Source organism: Eleginops maclovinus, chromosome 19 (genome assembly GCF_036324505.1).
Source record: "Eleginops maclovinus isolate JMC-PN-2008 ecotype Puerto Natales chromosome 19, JC_Emac_rtc_rv5, whole genome shotgun sequence".
NCBI classification, from domain to species: domain Eukaryota; kingdom Metazoa; phylum Chordata; class Actinopteri; order Perciformes; family Eleginopidae; genus Eleginops; species Eleginops maclovinus.
This window is the reverse complement of record NC_086367.1, coordinates 23,735,318-23,754,077: the sequence shown is the minus strand read 5'-3', so window position 1 is coordinate 23,754,077 and position 18,760 is coordinate 23,735,318. Positions and strand designations below refer to the sequence as shown.

General features: G+C 45.0%; 1 protein-coding gene across 1 annotated transcript in view; it reads left to right on the top strand.

Moving 5' to 3' along the window:
* zfyve26 (zinc finger, FYVE domain containing 26) overlaps nucleotides 1-18,731 on the top strand; it is a 27,294-nt gene extending 8,563 nt beyond the window's left edge. Inside the window, 27 exon segments of the mRNA XM_063908702.1 lie at nucleotides 701-820; nucleotides 896-1,063; nucleotides 1,434-1,667; nucleotides 2,374-2,479; nucleotides 2,617-3,455; nucleotides 3,672-3,871; nucleotides 3,968-4,072; nucleotides 4,204-4,326; nucleotides 4,553-4,729; nucleotides 4,838-5,087; nucleotides 5,483-5,581; nucleotides 5,757-5,944; nucleotides 6,198-6,337; nucleotides 6,631-6,659; nucleotides 7,148-7,284; nucleotides 7,966-8,186; nucleotides 9,068-9,215; nucleotides 10,196-10,393; nucleotides 10,588-10,806; nucleotides 11,634-11,831; nucleotides 12,304-12,384; nucleotides 12,463-12,590; nucleotides 12,697-12,871; nucleotides 13,264-13,323; nucleotides 14,084-14,266; nucleotides 14,343-14,393; nucleotides 16,220-18,731. Of these exon segments, the coding sequence (XP_063764772.1) occupies nucleotides 701-820; nucleotides 896-1,063; nucleotides 1,434-1,667; nucleotides 2,374-2,479; nucleotides 2,617-3,455; nucleotides 3,672-3,871; nucleotides 3,968-4,072; nucleotides 4,204-4,326; nucleotides 4,553-4,729; nucleotides 4,838-5,087; nucleotides 5,483-5,581; nucleotides 5,757-5,944; nucleotides 6,198-6,337; nucleotides 6,631-6,659; nucleotides 7,148-7,284; nucleotides 7,966-8,186; nucleotides 9,068-9,215; nucleotides 10,196-10,393; nucleotides 10,588-10,806; nucleotides 11,634-11,831; nucleotides 12,304-12,384; nucleotides 12,463-12,590; nucleotides 12,697-12,871; nucleotides 13,264-13,323; nucleotides 14,084-14,266; nucleotides 14,343-14,393; nucleotides 16,220-16,432 (4,790 nt within the window). The 3' untranslated portion in view covers nucleotides 16,433-18,731.
* The last annotated feature ends 29 nt before the right edge of the window (nucleotides 18,732-18,760 follow it).

Sequence of the window (18,760 nt, the reverse complement as noted above, 5' to 3'; positions counted from 1 at the left end):
CGTAAAGTGCATAAAATCTGAGTGAATAGTTTGCTTTTTAGATGAATGATAACACAATTACAAGAGAGCTTGATTGCTTTTGCTTTTCACACAAATAAAGAGGACTCTTAACAGATTTTCTCATTCTTTTGTTGACATTTTATGAAAAAGGTTCATGGAGTTCAAGTGCCTGCCTTCCTCAAAGACACATGTTTTATTATTTTGCAAATTTTCTGAACAGATTTGAACTGTTTAAGTGGTTTTATAAAGTCTCAGCAACATGTGATTTAATGTGATGACAGGTGCATTAATCAGTCTACGTTAGCTACTGTATAGAACATCAACGTACAGGAAGGAAAAAACACGAGGCAATATAATTCATCCAGAGAACAGAAATATGGAACAGAAAGCAGTGTAGTGTTTAGAGAAGGAGGAAAAAGCAAGCTTAAAGAGATGTGTTTTAAGGGTTAATGCGGGTAAATAAATACATATGGACCCGGAGGATGGACGTCACTCTACGAAAAAGGACTTGGATATTACCCGAGGTTTCAAAGTCATACATTTGGAAGCAAAAAGTGACATTTCCTGAGATTTAAAGCAAGAAATTAACGAGAAACTAATCGAAAAAAGTGTTTGTAAGAGCTTAAATTTGACTTTGGAGAAGCTGTAGGAACCCTGATCTTTTCCCAGGTAGTAACTTTAGTCTTGTGTGCCCCCCCAGGAGTGAGAGTGGACACTAAGGCTCCCCATGTTGAGGGGATCCGTGGTTTTCCCCTGGTGCTGCATCAGATCAGCAAGATCCTCAATCATCCCCCCACCAACAAGAGCTCTGGCAAATCCGGTGATTATCAAACACCCTGTATTAAATGAGAAGCAGTGTGAACACACAGAATAATAATCTCTATTTCGTCCGCAGACGTCGGGGAGGAACCGGCGCACTCCGGCCCGTTCGGCTGCAGCGTGCACGAGGTGCTGCTGTGTTGTTTCCCGGCGCTGAGCGAGGAGTGCATCGCCGCCCAACTCGCTCTGACGCAGCGCCTGGAGACGACGCTGAGCACCCTGAGCACGGCGACAGAGGGCACGGGTCAGAACGATAACATATTTATAGGGATTATTTACAGGGATTAAGGAGTGCAAAGTCAATTAAGATTAAAGTTGTAAAATAAATACACGTGCAGGGTTGTAATAAAGAAATGCATGATGATGTTTTACTTATCTTTAATCAGCTTAGTTTTGATGATTTATATCTTATTATTTGCATATGAATTGCACTTAATTAGCAGACAACTACATAGAGTACAGGTACAAATAACATCTGCTACAGACTGAATGTAAACTGCTTTTTAAAACCTAATTTGCTGTAATAGTTTCAACGCTTCCAGATGAAGTGTGAAAGATGACAGCTGTAGTTTTTTATATGAAACCCCTTATATACTGTGTGTTGTTCTCCCCAGAGGGCATTGTGGGTAGCGCTCTCCTGGCCCAGCTGGTGGAGCAGGCGGGACTGAAGCAGGCGGAGCTGGACGCTCAGCCGGTGCGCTGCAGCATGAAGCAGCTGCTCCGCTCTCTGGACCAGCTGTGCCCCTTCGAGCCCGACGGAGACCCTGGCCGACCCGACTACGTGCGCAGCTTCCTCGACTACGTCAACACGCTGGCTTCTGTGCTGGTGCGCAGCCTCGGAGCAGAAGGTAGAGCAACCCGTCAGGAACAGTTATCAACGTACAGGAAGGAAAACGCACGATGCAATATAAGGAATCTAGAGGACAGAAAGACGTTCAGAGAGGGAATTTAAGAGGGAAAAGACAGCTTAAAGAGATGTGTTTCCAGGGCTTTTTGAAGGGTTATTGTGGGTAAATAAATAAACATGGACCCCTTGGATGGAAGTTATACTACGAGAAGAGACTTGAATATTATCTGAGGCTTTAAAGACATACATTTGGAAGACAAAAATGAAATGTCCTCAAACAAATCAGAAAATGGTTATTTTTGCACGCTTACTTTATTTTCTCATCAAACTAGAAAAAAATACACGCTTAGAAATATTCTATTTTTTATCCAACTTCTATCTTGCACACAGGAGGAATACAAACCCCTTCCACCAGCTCCATAAACATGTATTGATGACCTTTAAAAGGCCTTAATATGAGTCCTTTTTGGTTGAATGGATTCTGATTTAAAATTGAAGTTTTTCAGTTTTAAGATTTCTCTGCCTCATGCATTTTGCAGCAGAGACTTTGCACAGCTCTTTAAAAGTAGATAATGTGCATAGTACTGTTTTATAAATACACCTTGCTCTGTTCTAAACCTCAACATCTCAGCCATCACACTCACCTGAATACTAACTCTTCTTCTTCTTCTTGTGTCCTGATATTCCTCTCTTGCTGTTCCCTTCAGATCAGAGCAGTGAGGTGAAGCTGGGGAATCCTCTGCTGGTGTTGCTTCAGACCCCGTTCCAGCTGTTCTCCCACCTGCTGTTCGACAGACAGGTGTCTCCGGACAGGTACGCACAGTCAGTTTATGAATGGTGGCTTCATTTTGTCCGGAGCTGAGGAGGAAAATAAGACTAGATGAATGGAACGTTTATGAGTGGTGTGCCTGCAGCAGCTGACTTTAATACCCCCCCTCTGTCTCCTGCAGAGTGCTGTCCTTGCTGCAGCAGGAGGGTCTGCGTCTGAGCGTCCAGCAGGTGATCGTGCAGCGCTGCTGTGAGCCTCTTCCTGTGTGGGTCTCCAGCCCCAGGGATGACTCCCACCCCCAGAACAAAGATGGCGGAGTATTTGGAGTCGCTAATCTATCTGTCCTGCTCCAGCTGCACGCTCAGGAGCACATGTCCACTCTGGGAATCACAGAAGCTCAGTCTGATGCCAGCTCTGAGTCCGATTCCTCAGTGGAAGAGCCCTCCTCTGCACCCACCAACCTCTCCACCTCTCCTCCTTCTTCATCCTCCTCATCCTCCTCTCCCTCCTCAAGCTCCTTCCTCCTGACACCGTCAGCCCTGTCATTCCTTAAGACCCGCTCTCCATTACTGGCTACCTTGGCGTGTCTGAGCGCCTGTAAAGGAGAAGCGGCTCGATCGCAACCCTCCGGATGGTCGGGTTATTTCCGCAGCAGCCGGAAAGAAGCCATGCTGGATGGAGAGCAGATTTCCCGGGAAGCAGACGCCCTCCTGAAGGAGTTCCCCATCCTCCAGGCGTACCTCCACACCATGGCTGAACCCCTGTTGGGCTCTTTGGGTGGTGAGGGTGAGGACGGCTCTGCAGGACTGGGGGCGGTTCTCTGTGGGAAGCCCCTGGTCAGTCTGCTGCTGTCGGGGCCTCAGGAGGAGGTCTCCCAGGCTCTGGCAGCTGAGGCCTTCCAGAAAGCTCTCTCCTCCAGAGACCTGAGCCGAGCCCTCAGCCTGCTGGAGCTGTACGGGACGAACTGCAGCCTGCAGGGGGTGCTGAGAGACCGTCTGCTGGCCTGCGCTGCTTTAGAAGGTGAGAGAAGCAAGATGTTGTTGTTACTGGGATTATACAAAGGCAGGCATGTGAGATAGAGTCCCTATGCTGAGAGACTCCACTTAAAAGAAACAGGAAAACACATTTTGTATTAAACAACAAAGTATATAGGCAGTAAAAAAAAGGCTTCTTCAAATGAGGATTCCTTAATACATAACGAACATGTATGTTGTCTACCCGTGTCTTCATGCTCAGATGGAGAGGCAGGTGTAGGTCAGCTGTTCCGGGTGCAGGACGCAGGTCTGAGGGCTCGTGTCGCCCTGCAGGCTCTGCAGCACTGTTCTCTGTCCGCCTGTCTGGAGCTGCTCGACTTCTGCCTCAACGACCCCCACACCGAGGCAACGCTAAGGAAGGACCTGGAGTTCAAGAAGAAACAACTGGACATCTATAAATGGGTAATTATAGAATAATAATAATAATAATAATCAAGCTTTATTTATGCAGCACTTTGACAGGGGTTAGCTTGACTTCAACTCTTCTTCTCGTTACAGATGTTGGATTTAAAGCCTCCTCTGCCGTGGGCGACCTGGCAGGAGCTGAAGACCGAGTCCAAGACAAACTCTGAGTCCATTTTATCTAAGATGATGGAGGCTAAAGTAGGTTCAGCTCTCCTGCAGCACTTTATGTCCTAAACACACATCACATAATATGTGGTGTTCCCTTCCTGTAGTGTGTTTTCTCTTTAAGATATGCTGTAGTATGATTTATCCCGTCTGTTTTCCTGCAGGAGTTTGCTCTGTGTGCGCAGTGGGTGGAGCTCTATCCCGTCTCTGATCAGCTGAGGCTGCAGCTTCAGACGGAGCATTTGCTTCACCTGCTGGAGAAGGGACAGACGGATGAAGCTTTCCAGGTCAAGACTGCTTCATGTCCTCTGAACTTTTGATTTAAATCCATTGTAGGCTGCCAAAAAAGATGGGTTAACATGTCAGGGATCATGAATGAGGATTTCTAATTAACCTGACAGGCAGATGCTAATTGACTGGGCTCTGGTTTCAGACAGAGGGTGAAAAAAGGTAAAAATAAAGGGCTTTTTGAGCATTAAAGCATGGATTTGTCCTTTGCTTGTTGTATTTCAGTTACTGGAGGGCCTGTCAGACTTTGCGGTGGGTCTGGATGTTTGTGAGCGCGCTCTGGACCTCCGCCCCGGTCTGCCTGCCTGTCACTTCCTGGCCGACTACCTGACTCTGCACTTCCAGAGGCAGGTGTCTCCGGCACGGCGACGCCACATCCACGCCCTGCACCTGGGCTCTAAGGTCCGTGGTAGCTTTAGATGCAGATGTTTGACATATTATGCTCTTAAAGCTTTGTTTTCTTACATCTTCCTGTTGTCTTGATGTCTCTGGATGTGTGTTACCCTGCAGGTGCTGCTGACGCTGCCCCCCGCCGCCCGGCAGGATTACTTCCCGCTGCTGTCGGAGCCGCTGCTGATGCTTGAGCAGCTGCTAATGAACCTGAAGGTGGACTGGGCGGAGGTGGCGGTGCGAACGCTGCGCAGCCTCGTGGTCGGGCAGGAGGCCGGCTGCAGCTCGGAGGACATCGATAAACTCCTGGCAGAGTACGCCGGCAAGGCCCTCGACTTCTCCTGCGGTCCCAGAGAGAGGAGCCGATCAGGTGGGGGATGAGTGAGGACGATCACACAAGAGACACTTCTGCTAGTGTTGCACACAAAAGGACTTCCAGGCTTGCATACGATTCAAATAAATTGTTGATTGATCGTCTTTCTGTCCTGAAGCTGCAGAAACACATCACATAATAAACACTCTTTAATTTGCACAAACCTATACCTGCAAAACACACAAACACAATCAGCAAAAATACACTATTATTTAGCAAACTACAGATGGTAACTCTACTGATATTAATCCATATTCACGTTACACTGGTTGTTTAACGAGTACAACCGCGGTAAAGATGCAGAATAAATGTCCAACGGTCTTTATACATCTGTGTCACTCCTTTCAGACACTTTTTGCATCTTTTATCCTGAATATTTGCCTGTTTTCCAGACTCTGTGATCAGCCTGCAGGACGCTCTGATGCATTGTCCGGCTCAGGACAGCAGCTCCCTCTCATCCAGCCAGCTTGAGTCTCCAACACCTTCCACAGGTACGGAAACAATATATCATGCATGTTGATCCTCTATTGGGAATGTACTTGAACACAGTCAGTTAAAATGTTCTTGAGAGTTTTTAGGATGTGTGTTTTCCTTTGGATTCAAGGTTAAAGGTATAAAATCTGCACAAAATCCTGATTGGTTTCCTTCTCCTGTGTCTTTATCCAGCCAGCACCCCCACACACACGCTGTCCTCTAACAGCAGCGACAGGGAGAAGGACCGGAGCTCGGCGGGGAGGAAACGCCGCTCCTCTTCAAAGTTCCAGCCTCCAGAACACCCCCCCGCCCGGAGAGACTGGGTCCCAGACACCAAGCAGCTCATGTGCATGGTTTGCCAGAAGGAGAGGTTCACCATGGTGAGGGGACAACACATTCAATATATATTTTATGTCTAGAAGAACAAATCAAATGTCTTTATTTTTAAGAGGAGCAGCATCCTTATCTTGAGGAAAAACGCACATTTCTCTCAAAGTTGTTGGAAATATTTAGGATAAGACGAGTACGCAACTATTGCAAAACATAGGTCTAGTTGTTTATCAGCTCCTCCTTCTGGGTTTCAAGTGTGAAATGAACCAGTAAATAATTACTATGTGTCTGCTGTCTTTCCAGTTCAACAGACGGCATCACTGTCGCCGCTGCGGCCGTCTGGTTTGTCACGCCTGCTCCGAGAACAGGATGCTGGTGGCAGGATGCCCAGGAGAGGAGGAGGTGCGGGTCTGTGACCAGTGCTACGCCTACTTTCACCCAGAGTAAGACCCTGGGGATTTAACCTCAAATATCATACTTTTTTAACCACAAACGCTGCTCTTAAATGCATCTTTAAAGGCCGAGAGTTTTCCTGTAGTCATGGAAAGACTTGAATATCACAGTGATCTAGGAATGATGTAATGCTTGTTTTCCAAATAATAAAGCCGATTTTATTTTACAATAAACCCCTTTTTAGTTCAGTGTCCTACCTTAGAAATACATTTTGCTTTAATAAATTCATTTAAAATCAAAGTGTTTTGAAGGTAATTTGTGCTGTTTCTCTCCTCACGTTCAGTTCTGACGATGAGATGGAAGCAGCTGAAGGTAAATGAAATAAAAGCATACATTGTGCACGAAACATCTCCCCTTTGCTGCATCAGTGAGAAAGAATGAGTTTATAAGTAAAAGCACGATGAAGGATTGACCTTGTAGGAATACTGAAACATGCACTGAACCTGAAATACCTCCAAGTTATGTAATTACTGTATTGTGTTTATTTTGGCTAGAATTGAAGTTTAAATGGTGGTTTTCTGCTGCTTCTATGTTAGAAATTCACTTTCTTAAACCGGTTTTCTCAGATATAAAAGATCCTCCCAAATACTTTCACCTTTCCAACTTGTCTGCCACCTTTTTCACAGAGAAAATTACTTTAAACTTTTATTTTTCATCCGTTTTTTTGGGTCATAAACTTAGAAAACAATGTATTACCTTTTTATCTTTTCAACTGCCAGCTTCAGTATCCAAAATTCACTGATCTTTAGTTGCACTGAGCATCCCCCCTGACTCTCTCGGGCTCCTCTGTTGTCCCGCAGACACAGGAAGCCCCGAGGTGACGGAGGAAACTTTGGACGGCATGCTGCGTCTCCCCGAAGTGATCCAACGGCAGATCCACCTGAGCACCGACCCCGCAGAGAACCAGCTGCTGCGGGGCGAGTTCTACTACGAACAGGTCGGGGTTTATACATTTAATTAAAAAATACAATAAGAATAAATTCTGATCATTTCTTCTTTCTAACGTGTGATTGTTATTGTGTGGTTTGTATTATTAAAGAATCGGTTCAAAGCTTTTATTATCATGTGCACAGCAGCTACAGCGAAGTTATGGCATCGAACATCTTAGGTCCCGAGCTCCTCCAACATATTATAAAAGGACATGAGACAAAATAATAATAAAACTCATTGAAAGAGTCTTCTAGCCCCCTTTAAATACAATGTATAATTATAACGATACCATGAAGTTACAGCATTCAGTGCAAAGATTTCTCTAACCATCCCGATTCTTTCTGGATGCAGTTCATACGGCATGCTTTTGTACTTTTACTTGAGTATGAGTTTGAATGCAGGACTTTTACTTGTAACTTGTAACTTTCTACACTGTAGTTTTGCTAGTTTGATTAAAGTTAATACACTTGTATCTCAGGGGGCTTTATAGTATAGAGTGTACAGGTTGTGCACCTAGACCCTCGCAGTAAGACGGAAGAACCCCCTCAATAACGGGGGTAAATGTTATAAACCTCAAGGGTTATAATGTAGTCCCCAAGCTCCACCACTAATGCAACATATAAGAAAATGTGTATATACTTCATGCAGGACCATGACTCATAATCCAGTGTTCCCCTTCCTCCCACAGGCTCCCAGTGCGTTCCTGTGCGTGGCGCTGCTGTCTCTGCACAGCGATCAGACGGCGTGCGGCCATCAGCTGATCAGCCAGTGCCGCTCGCTGTCCCGTAAGCTGACCAACCCCGAGGTGGACGCCTGTCTGCTCACCGACATCATGAAGCAGCTGCTCTTCAGCGCCAAACTCATGTTCGTCAAGGTGGGCCGCAGCCAGGACCTCGCGCTGTGCGACAGGTGAGAGGCGACCCTGGGTCTGGTGGAGAAAAGCAGCTCAAAAACCAAGTAAAACAATAGTGGTTCTTTCGCTTGTAATAAGTGAAGAAATCTCCCAATGGACGGGCTCGGTTATATTGCCTGGTAACATTTCTTGAAATAAGACGGGATATTTAGATAAACAAGGTCTTGAAATCTTATTAAGAACTGCATTTGACCAGAATCAAGACATGTATGGTACAAAAGCCAGAAATGTTCCAAAGTTTCCAGGAAACAGGAAACTTTGGAACCAATAAAAAAACACGTATTTTCTATGAAGATATTTCTCCTGATCCAGATGATCCAGCTTCCATAAATACATCAGCAGCTTAAAAACCTTGTGTTTCATCAGAGATACGACTCAAAATAAGATGATTTTAAGAGCTGCTTAAGATGCATCGTCTAAAATCAAGACCCGACTAGAAATCAGACACATTGACTTATAATTTGGCGTCTTTTCTGCTGTTTCTGTCTGTGAAGAAGCTGGGAACTCTTTAGTGGTCAGTTCAGACCCATATAAAGAATAGATAAACGTCTTGATTCTTGTCATTTCGCTCTGGGATTGGACTCAACGCAGACACAGGCTTCTTTTTGTATGCTGCACACGTCAAAATATTACACCGATTATTGGAGAGTTTTCACATACATTGAGAGGAAGGTTTTATAACTATGAGGGTAAGTGTAGGTCTTGCTGTTACGTCTTTAAAATAAAAAACAGAAGAACTTTGAACATAAGAGTCTAGCTATGGAAGAGGATAAGGGCCACGTGTAAACATTTATCTCAAAATTCACCAAAAAAATCCACTTTTATTCAGATTTCTTTTGTCAGATCTGACTTCTTTATTCATCCTCTGTTCCCTCAGCTACATCAGCAAAGTAGACGTGCTGAAGATCCTGGTGACGGCCAACTACAAAGACATCCCTTCGCTGGACGACATCGTGGAGACGTCTGCCATCTCTCGCCTGCGTCACCAGCTGCTGGAGGCCGAGCACTACCAGCTGGCCGTGGAGGTGAGGAGGACGTCTGTCTCTACCTTTTTATACCTTTTATTCTTTCCTGCTCATGGCATTTTGACCTTAAAACAAACTGATGGTGTTAAAGCTTCGTCAGGGAGTCAAAAAGCCACGCCGTCTGCATGGAACACAGGGATTTTAGCCTTTGCTGACCGTTAACATGCATTAAGGACAAGGTGAAGCCAGAATAAGAGCTCTTTAGTCTTGAAATGGCAGCTCAACACCTGATCCTGCAGCAGTGTCTCTCTGAATAGCCTCGAGCAGACACTGCTCCTGAAAATACCTGGCACATGAAGCTGAACATACCACAGGTGAGCTGAACAACATGTACCAACGCTGGAAACCCCCTGGCAGGCAGCCGATCAGATACAGTTATGAAACAGGAATCTGCTCGGGGGAGAATGTGTGTGTTGCGTAACGTCCGGGTGTAAGAGGAGACGTGGGTGGCTTCTAATCTTGCATAATGCATCTCGCCCTTTGTTCGAGACACTGTTGGAAAGTACATTCACCCAAGGACTGTATTCCGTTTCCATGCCTACCTGTGTGTGTGTGTGTGTGTGTGTGTGTGTGTGTGTGTGTGTGTGTGTGTGTGTGTGTGTGTGTGTGTGTGTGTGTGTGTGTGTGTGTGTGTGTGTGTGTGTGTGTGTGTGTGTGTGTGTGTGTGTGTGTGTGTGTGTGTGTGTGTGTGTGTGTGTGTGTGGTATTAAAGGTCCCCTATCATGCAACACCCACTTCTTCAAAGGTGCTTTAGGAGGAGATTCAGGTGGGCGGGGCTTACCTTGGTTGGTTATTGGCTAATGGTTGCACGGCCCCAAAAGTACATAGTGACATCACAAAATCCGATCAGCTGATTTCATCGTGTTTCTTTAAACCAATCACGTCTCAGAGGGGGCGTGGCCAGCAGCAGCTCATTAGCATTTAAAGCTGCAGACACAGAGTCAGCACTTTAGGAATCTGTTCGGTGTTTGTTATTCCAGGTGTCGACTAAGAGCGGTCTGGAGACGGGGGGTGTGTGGCAGGCGTGGGGCATGGCCTGTCTGAAGGCGGGAAACCTCTCCGGAGCCAGGGAGAAGTTTTCCCGCTTTCTGAAGGCTCCTGTGGACCGGAACCAGCTGAACATGGGGCCCCTACTGCTGCAGGAGGTGGTGCAGCACCTGGAGAACAGCAGGCACTCGGTAAGGAGGAGAAGTGTTGTATTTTATCAAAGAAGTCCTACATTGGAGACCAAAAAGCCCTCTTACATTTAGCTTTATCTATAAGTTACATTTGAATGAACGGCATGTGCACAAGTGCTTTTATACTTGCTTTTTCTGCACCGTAATGTATATTCTTGTACTTTACAGCCGTATTATTCTCTTCTCTCCATCAGTCTCCGGGTGAGGACATCCTGGCGTCCCTCAGGGATCTGGAGGTGGCTCTGGGTGAGTCTGGAGGTCCGCCTGATCGCAGCGATTCCCCCCTGCAGAGCGGCGTCTGGCAGCAGGAGTGCCTCTTCTACCTGAACACCTTCGGGACTCACCTGGCGCTCATCAGCTTCCACATGAGACACGACCGCGTGACTGAGGCGCTCACCTACCTGCTCAACAAGGTGAGGCACTGCTGGTTCTTTTGATTAGTTATGAAGACATTCAGGTACACTTACAGGTGTTAATTAAACATCCAGTTCAGAAAACCCTTGTGCATCACTACAGACATTTCTGGCTTTTTAATTACAAATGTTTGAATCATTTTGGACGCGTTTGTAATCCTTATGACATTTTAACTTCTAGATTTGGAAACCTAACCTACTATAATTAGTCTGTAATTAAGTGTTTAGACCAAATGCAGACACTAAGACAATAGTTACACCATTAAAACCCATTAAATACAGAATTACAGCATAAAACCATGCATTATGATATGCATTCATCCATTCAAGATTGTCTTATATGAAAATAACACTGGAGTTGTGTAAGAAAGGCTAGAATTCTTATTAATGTTTATATTTTTAAATAAATGATCAGAAAATGAGTCAGTATTATGCAAATGTCACATTTTATGGAGAGTTTTGGATGTCCACATTATATCCTCTTAAGCAAAGCACCTTTTTAAAGTGATGCACAAGGGTTCATGTCATTTGAATGTCAGATAACATAAATGAACCAGGTGTGACGAAGTCTTACTCACCTTTCTTGTGGTATAGTTGGTCTGGAATCATCGGACCCAGATTCAGATATTTATTAACAAAGAGCTCTCTCATTGGGCAGGATGTCATGTTCCCTAAACTCTGTGCAGTGAACAGGATTTCCGTTTAGAATCAAATGTACTGAAAGTATGTCGCTGTTTATGCAAAAAAACAAGCGGCGCATTAAGCTGCCCCTTCCCCGTCTAACCCGCTATAAGTCTCACGTGTGTTTTTGCCTCCTTCTGTCTCAGGAGTGCCCGGACGAGGTCTTCCTGGAGGGTGTGTTGCAGCCCAGTCTGGAGAAAGGCCGCCTCGGCTCGCTGCAGAGCATCATGGAGAAACTGGACCCGGGTCTGGAGACCTGCAGCCGCTACCTCATGGCCTCCTGCCAGTTCCTGCAGAGGAGGGGATACTTCAACACGCTCTACCAGCTGCAGCAGTTCATGACGGTCAGAGCCTTTGACAGGGAGAAAGAGTTTCCTGCTTTTATTTAAAACTGTTGATGAGCAACCTGACAGGTATTACACCTAGAAATCCCGGGTTGTTGGTTAAAGCAATACTTTCATTGCATATTAATCTGCATTCACTTTAAAAGTATGTCAGAAATGTGTGTTTTGCACAAATTCAAGTTAAAATTTCACTTACTTATTGGCTAATGGTTGCACAGCCCCAAAAGTACATAGTGACATCACAAAATCTGATCAGCTGATTTTTTCAGACAGGTTTTATAGAGATGGATCAGGACAGAAATAGGGGACTCATGTTTGTGTGGAAGCTTCCTGAAGGAGTGAAGCTGTTATATGTTGCATTATATTCTACATTTATTTTTTTTACTTTTACGTGTTTTTATTCTTATTTATTTCATTTGATCTGTGATGCACATCTCCACCTTTTTAAATGACGCGCTGTGCACCTGTGCAGGACCATGTGCGTGCTGCCATGACGTGCATCCGGTTCTTCACTCATGGAGCCACTTCCTACCTGCAGCTGGGGGAAAACCAGGTACACATCCCTCTGACTGCACCTTCCTTCCATCTCAGAGAAAGTAGACCCTGACCCTGAACCTCTTTCCCTGTGCAGAGCTGGCTGGTCCGGGCCAAAGAGCACCTGAAGACGTTCCTGCAGGAGCAGCAGGGCCGCGGGGCCGGGAGGAGGAGGTCTCAGGTCAACACCTTCAGGAAGCTCATGTCCTCCAGCGACGTCTCCAGGTCTTTACATTCTTATTTTAATGAATGTGAGGGGAACGAACCTGTACACAAAACCAGATCTCCGGATGGAAATGAATCTGGTTCCTTTTTATCTTCTCTTCTTCAGACACATGAACACCATCGAGCTGCAGCTGGAGGTGACTCGCTTCCTGCACCGCTGTGAGAGCGCCATCTCTCCCAGGTCCCCGCAGACGGCAACCTTCTCCCCCAAATCTCCCGGAGCCAGCGCGCCCCCCACCCTGTTCGGAGGAAGCCCCATGAAGGTGGAGGTCGCCTGCAAGGTGAGGGTCCGGGTGGGATTATAGCAGTTTGTTGTAGGTTTCATAAAACAATACTTCAATGCTTTTAAGATAGATGCATTTTGTTAAAATGACACGCTACCTGATGACTGATGGAGAGTTCTAGAGAAACATCTGTCAGTCGATGCTTTTTGAGGTATTCTTTGTAGGGAGTATGCTCCCACATGTCTGAGTGCACTTGGTTTGAGTCGCTTTGGAGCTTTTTCGAAATGAATGTTAGGTAAAAATCAGTTTTAGAAATATTTAAGGACTAATAATCAGCTTTTACTTTAAGTTACCTTAATAACGTTGTTGAATACGTCCTAAGTTGGACTCATTTAATACTTGTGTGATTAAAGGCATTGTTTTTCACTCATTTCTCTGTATTCCTGCAGGTGATGCTCGGAGGGAAGAACATCGAGGAGGGTTTCGGTATCGCGTACAGAGTCATACAGGTACGTTGTGGATGAGGTGATCTGCTCCAAGACTTTATTCTCCTTTTGTTTTTACGACTTTGCTCAGAGGAGATTCATTTAATGTTATAACCTTTGGTGCAAATGGGCGAACAAATCTAAACGTATGCATTTAGTCACTTATTGACTCAGTAATGCAGCAGCGAATCAAATCTAAACATCGATATATCCAAGGAAACATAGTCCCAATAAGTTCTGTCGCTGAGACGCTAGAACGTGGCTCATCTCTTTGACGCGCTGCGAGAAGAGGAGCTGTGTTCATCGTGGCGTTTACTAAAGCAAGTAGCACAGACCGCTCACCACTGAGAATGATCCCAACAACAAACACAGGAAAACTGTGCATCTTGGCTCCTTCACAGGATTATTTGCAGACCTGCAGGACTCTGGAATAAGGCCTGCGTGGAATTAAACTGTCTTTAATCAGTCTTAAAGTCCGGAGACATGGGAAGCAGGGTTTGGATATTATCGAATGACATTGCAATTTAGAGATATACAAATAATAACATCAAATCAATCAATACATAATAAACAAACGCCTCTCACATCAATGTCACGCAGATCAGGAACCGACAAAACTCAGACCTAGTGTTGAATGTTGTAAAGGAGATAGTAGTACAAGTAGAAATGTGCATTTGGTCGACTGGTCTTAACAGAATCTCATGAAGTGGCATCTCTAGATCAAACGTCCCTCCAGCTGTGGGAACCTGTGTCAGACTGTCTTTCCTCCCTCTTCCTGCCCCAGGACTTCCAGCTGGAGGCGCAGGCGGTGTACGTTCGCGCCGGGCAGCTGCTCGTCCGACAGCGGCAGTACGGCGCCGTGCGGCAACTGCTGAAATGCGTCGGGGAATCCGGCACCGCCACTAAGAGCGACTGCGACGCCCTGATCCTCAGCTGCGTCTCCGTCGCCGACAAGAGCCCAGCCAACGTGAGGAACATTCAGCCTCATCACGACTCTGTGTTTTCTGTCAAGACTTTTGTTGACCGTCTTTTATCTGCTGCAGGCCAAGGATCTGGAGAGTCTCATTCTGGAGGCCAAGAGCACGGAGAGCAAGGTAGAGACGGACGTTTCATTCTCGACTCTATCTGTGTTCCTGCCGCCTGAAGGCTGTTCTGTGTGAATATAGAGAGAGCGTTCACCCTGTCCTCAGCTCATCCTTGAAGGGAAAGTCAGGATGTTTTCCGGTAGGATATTTGGTAAACATGCCACCATCGCCTGATCTCAAACAATATTATCTCTAAAAACAAGTCACGGATCGAGGTTTACACAAGACGCTTAAAAAAGAGAGCGCCTTATTTAGAATGGGCTCACCTTTTCACCCCGCTGTCAAACCGTTTTCATTGCTTCCTTCAAAGTCATCTAACTCCCAAACCCCCCCCGATATTTAACCTCATACAACACAGGAGTTGCTGGTCTCCCGCTGCGTCAATCAGTCAGGTATTTTGTGTTGTTAAAAGGTGATTTAGATTTAGAAGTACAACAGTAACACAACATGAGTGACCGATAGAGACAGAGGTAGACGGAAGGTATTCTGAATAAGCTGTATTTTATGCTCTTTTTGACACGGACTGGATCTGCTATCTATACTCTGTCAAATCCACCAGACTCTATTCACAAAAGCAGTGGGACTGGTCTACCTCTGCCTCATATGGTTAGTTTGTGTGTGTTGTTGCATGAGCGCTAGACCAGACACTCCATATTCTGCTCAGGTGAAATGATCAAATGTTCATTGATAGTGAAATGTCTCAAATCAATCTTTCAATTGCAATTTCAATTCTCAACAAATCTTCAACTCCTTCCTCGAGCATAAAGGTCACTAAGGTCAGGAACCAAACACCTTCATATTCCTCTAACAGCTGGGGCTTCCCGTGTTTTCCACTCTTGGAAGTCGTGTTTATGTTGCAGTAAAATTGTCCCTCAGTAAATAATGTTGTGTAATTCTTCAGTTTTGGTTTCTTTGAAATAAGTCTAAATGTCGTTCTTGGTGGCATTAAAGGAGTCTGAAATGTAGCTTGCTCTAAGTGTTGTAACCTGTCTACAGCTGAGTCAGGACGGAGTCTGGTGGCTTTGAAGAGAGCACAGTAAATGAGGAAAAGGGTAGCTGGACAGCAAGGTCAACAATACAATACGTTGGCAGTCCCAGGATGCAACAGTGAAGACACAAATAAATAAAAGTCGTGCAAGAAAATAGAGACGCCTTAGAAAGACTATTCCTGCAGAATGGACTCCTGTCCTGTGATGGTCCGAGAAGTTGTAGTCAGTGTTGCAGCTTGGCGACTTCCCCAAACGTCCGGCGATTTTCTTTTTTGTCAAAAGCTACTAGTGACAAATCTAGAGACTTTTCCCGGTGTTATTTCAGACTTTTCTGCAGTTACTCTCCTCCGTCCGCCGTCCGACAGAGGACAGAGGAAACTCTTTGCGTCCAAACGATTCAAGCGTGAGCAAAGCCCCAGCTGATCCGCTCGGGGTTACAGGGACACTTGGCCGGTCCAAGGCTCGGATGAAGGAGGAGGAGGATGTAGAGATCTAGCAATTCCACATAACAGTGTTTGATTAAATGTAATATTCTAAAATGTATTTATGTAATGTGGGTCAAAGCATTAAAAGTCATGAAGTTATTTAAGAAGTGAAGCGGCAAAAAAACAGTCTACAGAACAGAGAAAAGATATTTAGGGAGTTTTTACTCTCTTGTTGCTCCTCCATCACCGCTACTCCTCCGTCCTACAGCGTCCATAACAATTACATGCATATTGTAAATTATGCAGATTAGGTGATGACGTCATTTAGCGACTTCTAACGACTTTCAGGACCGCCAAAAGCTCCTTTCCTCACTATGGAGTTCAAGACAAATCATCGCTGCTTCTTTACTCCTCCCCGCAGATCAAAGCCTACCTGCTGTGCGGCAAGCTGCGCCCTGCCTACCTGCTGGCGGTGAAGCTGGAGGCGAGCCGGGCCGGTCCTCTGGTGCAGGACGTCCTGCAGGCTGCAGAGGGAGCGCAGGACTCGGTGATGCAGAACATCTGCAGCCAGTGGCTCTCCGAACACCACAGCAAGTCTGCCCAGCAGCGCCAGGCCCGGCCCAGCGCCAGGTAGAGGAGGATTTACAAGGGATCATAAAGAAAGCACTTAAAAACTGAAGAGAGGATCCAGGGTTTCTGACGTCATCAGTTATAGAAACGACTACTTTATGTAACAGCTGTTGCACATGTTACATCCCAGTGCTGCAGTTTATTATATTAATTTATATACAGCACATTTAATGCCTTTTAAAGTCAACATATTGGGCGCAGGGGTCAACTAGATTTGGTGTCTTTGCTCAAATTCGACTTAAACCTGCAGAAGTTTAAAGGGACAGTTACACCAAAATTCCTCTTACCTGAAGTGCTTCATATTACTCTAAATATCATGTAGGAACTATTATGTCGACACCATAATCACCCCACAGAAAGAAGCGTGGGTAAAACATGGATTGTTTTTGTAACTGGGTCATGATTTCTGGACATCACTGTGGAGGGTTCCAGTTCCTTTGGATTCAAGGTACTAAGGTATCAAATGTAGAGATGGGACTAGATGGCATTCAAACAATAGAAAATGACAGTAATGTCGCTTTCCAAGATGATCCTCAGACGTTATGTAAACCAAAACTATCCAGACAAAAAAAGCACTCCAGGTGAGAGGTTATTTAAAGGTGTACTGTCCCTTTAAATCTCCCACTGCTCTGGATCACTGTGAAACGAGGCGTGGTCACAGGTGAAACAATCTGATTTCCAGCCTGGAGCTGAGTTTCTCTTTGAGCAGAAACATCTGACAATCCCTTAAGCCCTGACACTGTCCAATCACCACCGTGCTTTACTGCCACTCTGCTTTTCTCTCCCATCTTCACACTGTTTGAGAAGGAACGATGTGAAGGATATATCTACGACTCAGTATTCCACGAAGATTCATCTCCTACCTCAGCAAAAAGGGAATATCTTTCAGTGACTGGACGGCCTCTGACTAACTGTGTCTTCTGTTTCTGTTTGTGAATTTACCCCACAATGACAAATGTCCTGACTTTAAACTGAACATGTGGTGCTGTGTTTTTGTTTATCCCCCTGAAGGTGTTTACTGTTACCTGGTGTTATATTGCACATTTCATGGCCAGCTTTCTTCCCTTTTGGTAAGAGGAATGAATATTTCATATATTTCTTGAGCAAGGATTGGATGCAGAAAGGGACCCACTTCAAGATCGTGTTATCAATCAAATTGAGTTCTCAATCATCTGGTTTTTATTTCTCATCTTCTGTGTACTGTTTTTTGTAAAAGTGTCTAATTTTAAATCATGCTTTTCACTTTGTTCTCATGTCTTACCTCCATGAATCCACAATGATTCCCTTACAGAGTCCAATAATGTGTAAAAAAAAGGGATTTACTTTTTGCCATATGGTTCCTTTTGCTGTTCACTGTTGTTGTTTTCCCGCCCTGGCAGTCCAAAAGTCACCGTGTTTTTATTGTTCATTTACACGACAATCACCACGTCGCAGACACTGCCTTTTCAAGGATGCAAGATTATGGATGTGAGATTAATTCCTGATGATATGATCTTTATTCTTACCAAGACACGGTGTCGTTTCCCTCTGCTGCGCCAGACTGACGGATGTTCCTGTGACAGTAAATGTTATCGTGTAGTTGCCGGCTAAGGGATCCTGGAAGTGTTGAGCAGCCCAAGGTTTTATGTTGGAAATGTCTCCAGCATTTAGAAGTGTGTTGGGCAATTTGCACAATTAGCATACGTTGCATTAATTGGCATTATTCAGACGATGGTTAAAAAAGGCCGATGGAGAGGTATCGAGGATACTGAGTCCATTTCTGACATTTTCAGGATCAAAAGTCTTTAAATCGATTCAAATTCAGTTCACTGAGACTACAAATATGGCCACTTCCTATTTAAAACTGACATTTTTTATCCTGAAACTGTCAGAAATGGACTCTCAATATACACCAGAACCACTCCAAAATTGTCCAACTCGGCCACTTGAACTATTGTCTGCGTATGTTCATTAATGCGTCTTGTGCTAATTGCCCAACAAATGTAAGTGAGCATCTCCAACATTTCTAACAGAAAACGTTGGAGTCCTCAACACTTCGGGGGTCACAGCAGGACTCTATGAGCTGACAGACTATTAAACAGCAAGAGGTGAATGAAGGTGTTCGTGCACTCTGACTGTTGACTCATCACTGCCGCACTTTATGCTCAGTAAAGACACTTGTTTTGGTAAAAAAAAAAAGTCAAGAATCTAATTCAGCTTCTGCTTCGATGATGCACTGACGATTATGAAATGGAATTGATTTCTTCATCCCCTGTAAAGTAACATGTTGTAAAGATGATAATAAAAATGTTCAAAAATGTGGATTATTTGTGGAAAGTTTTGGGATACACAT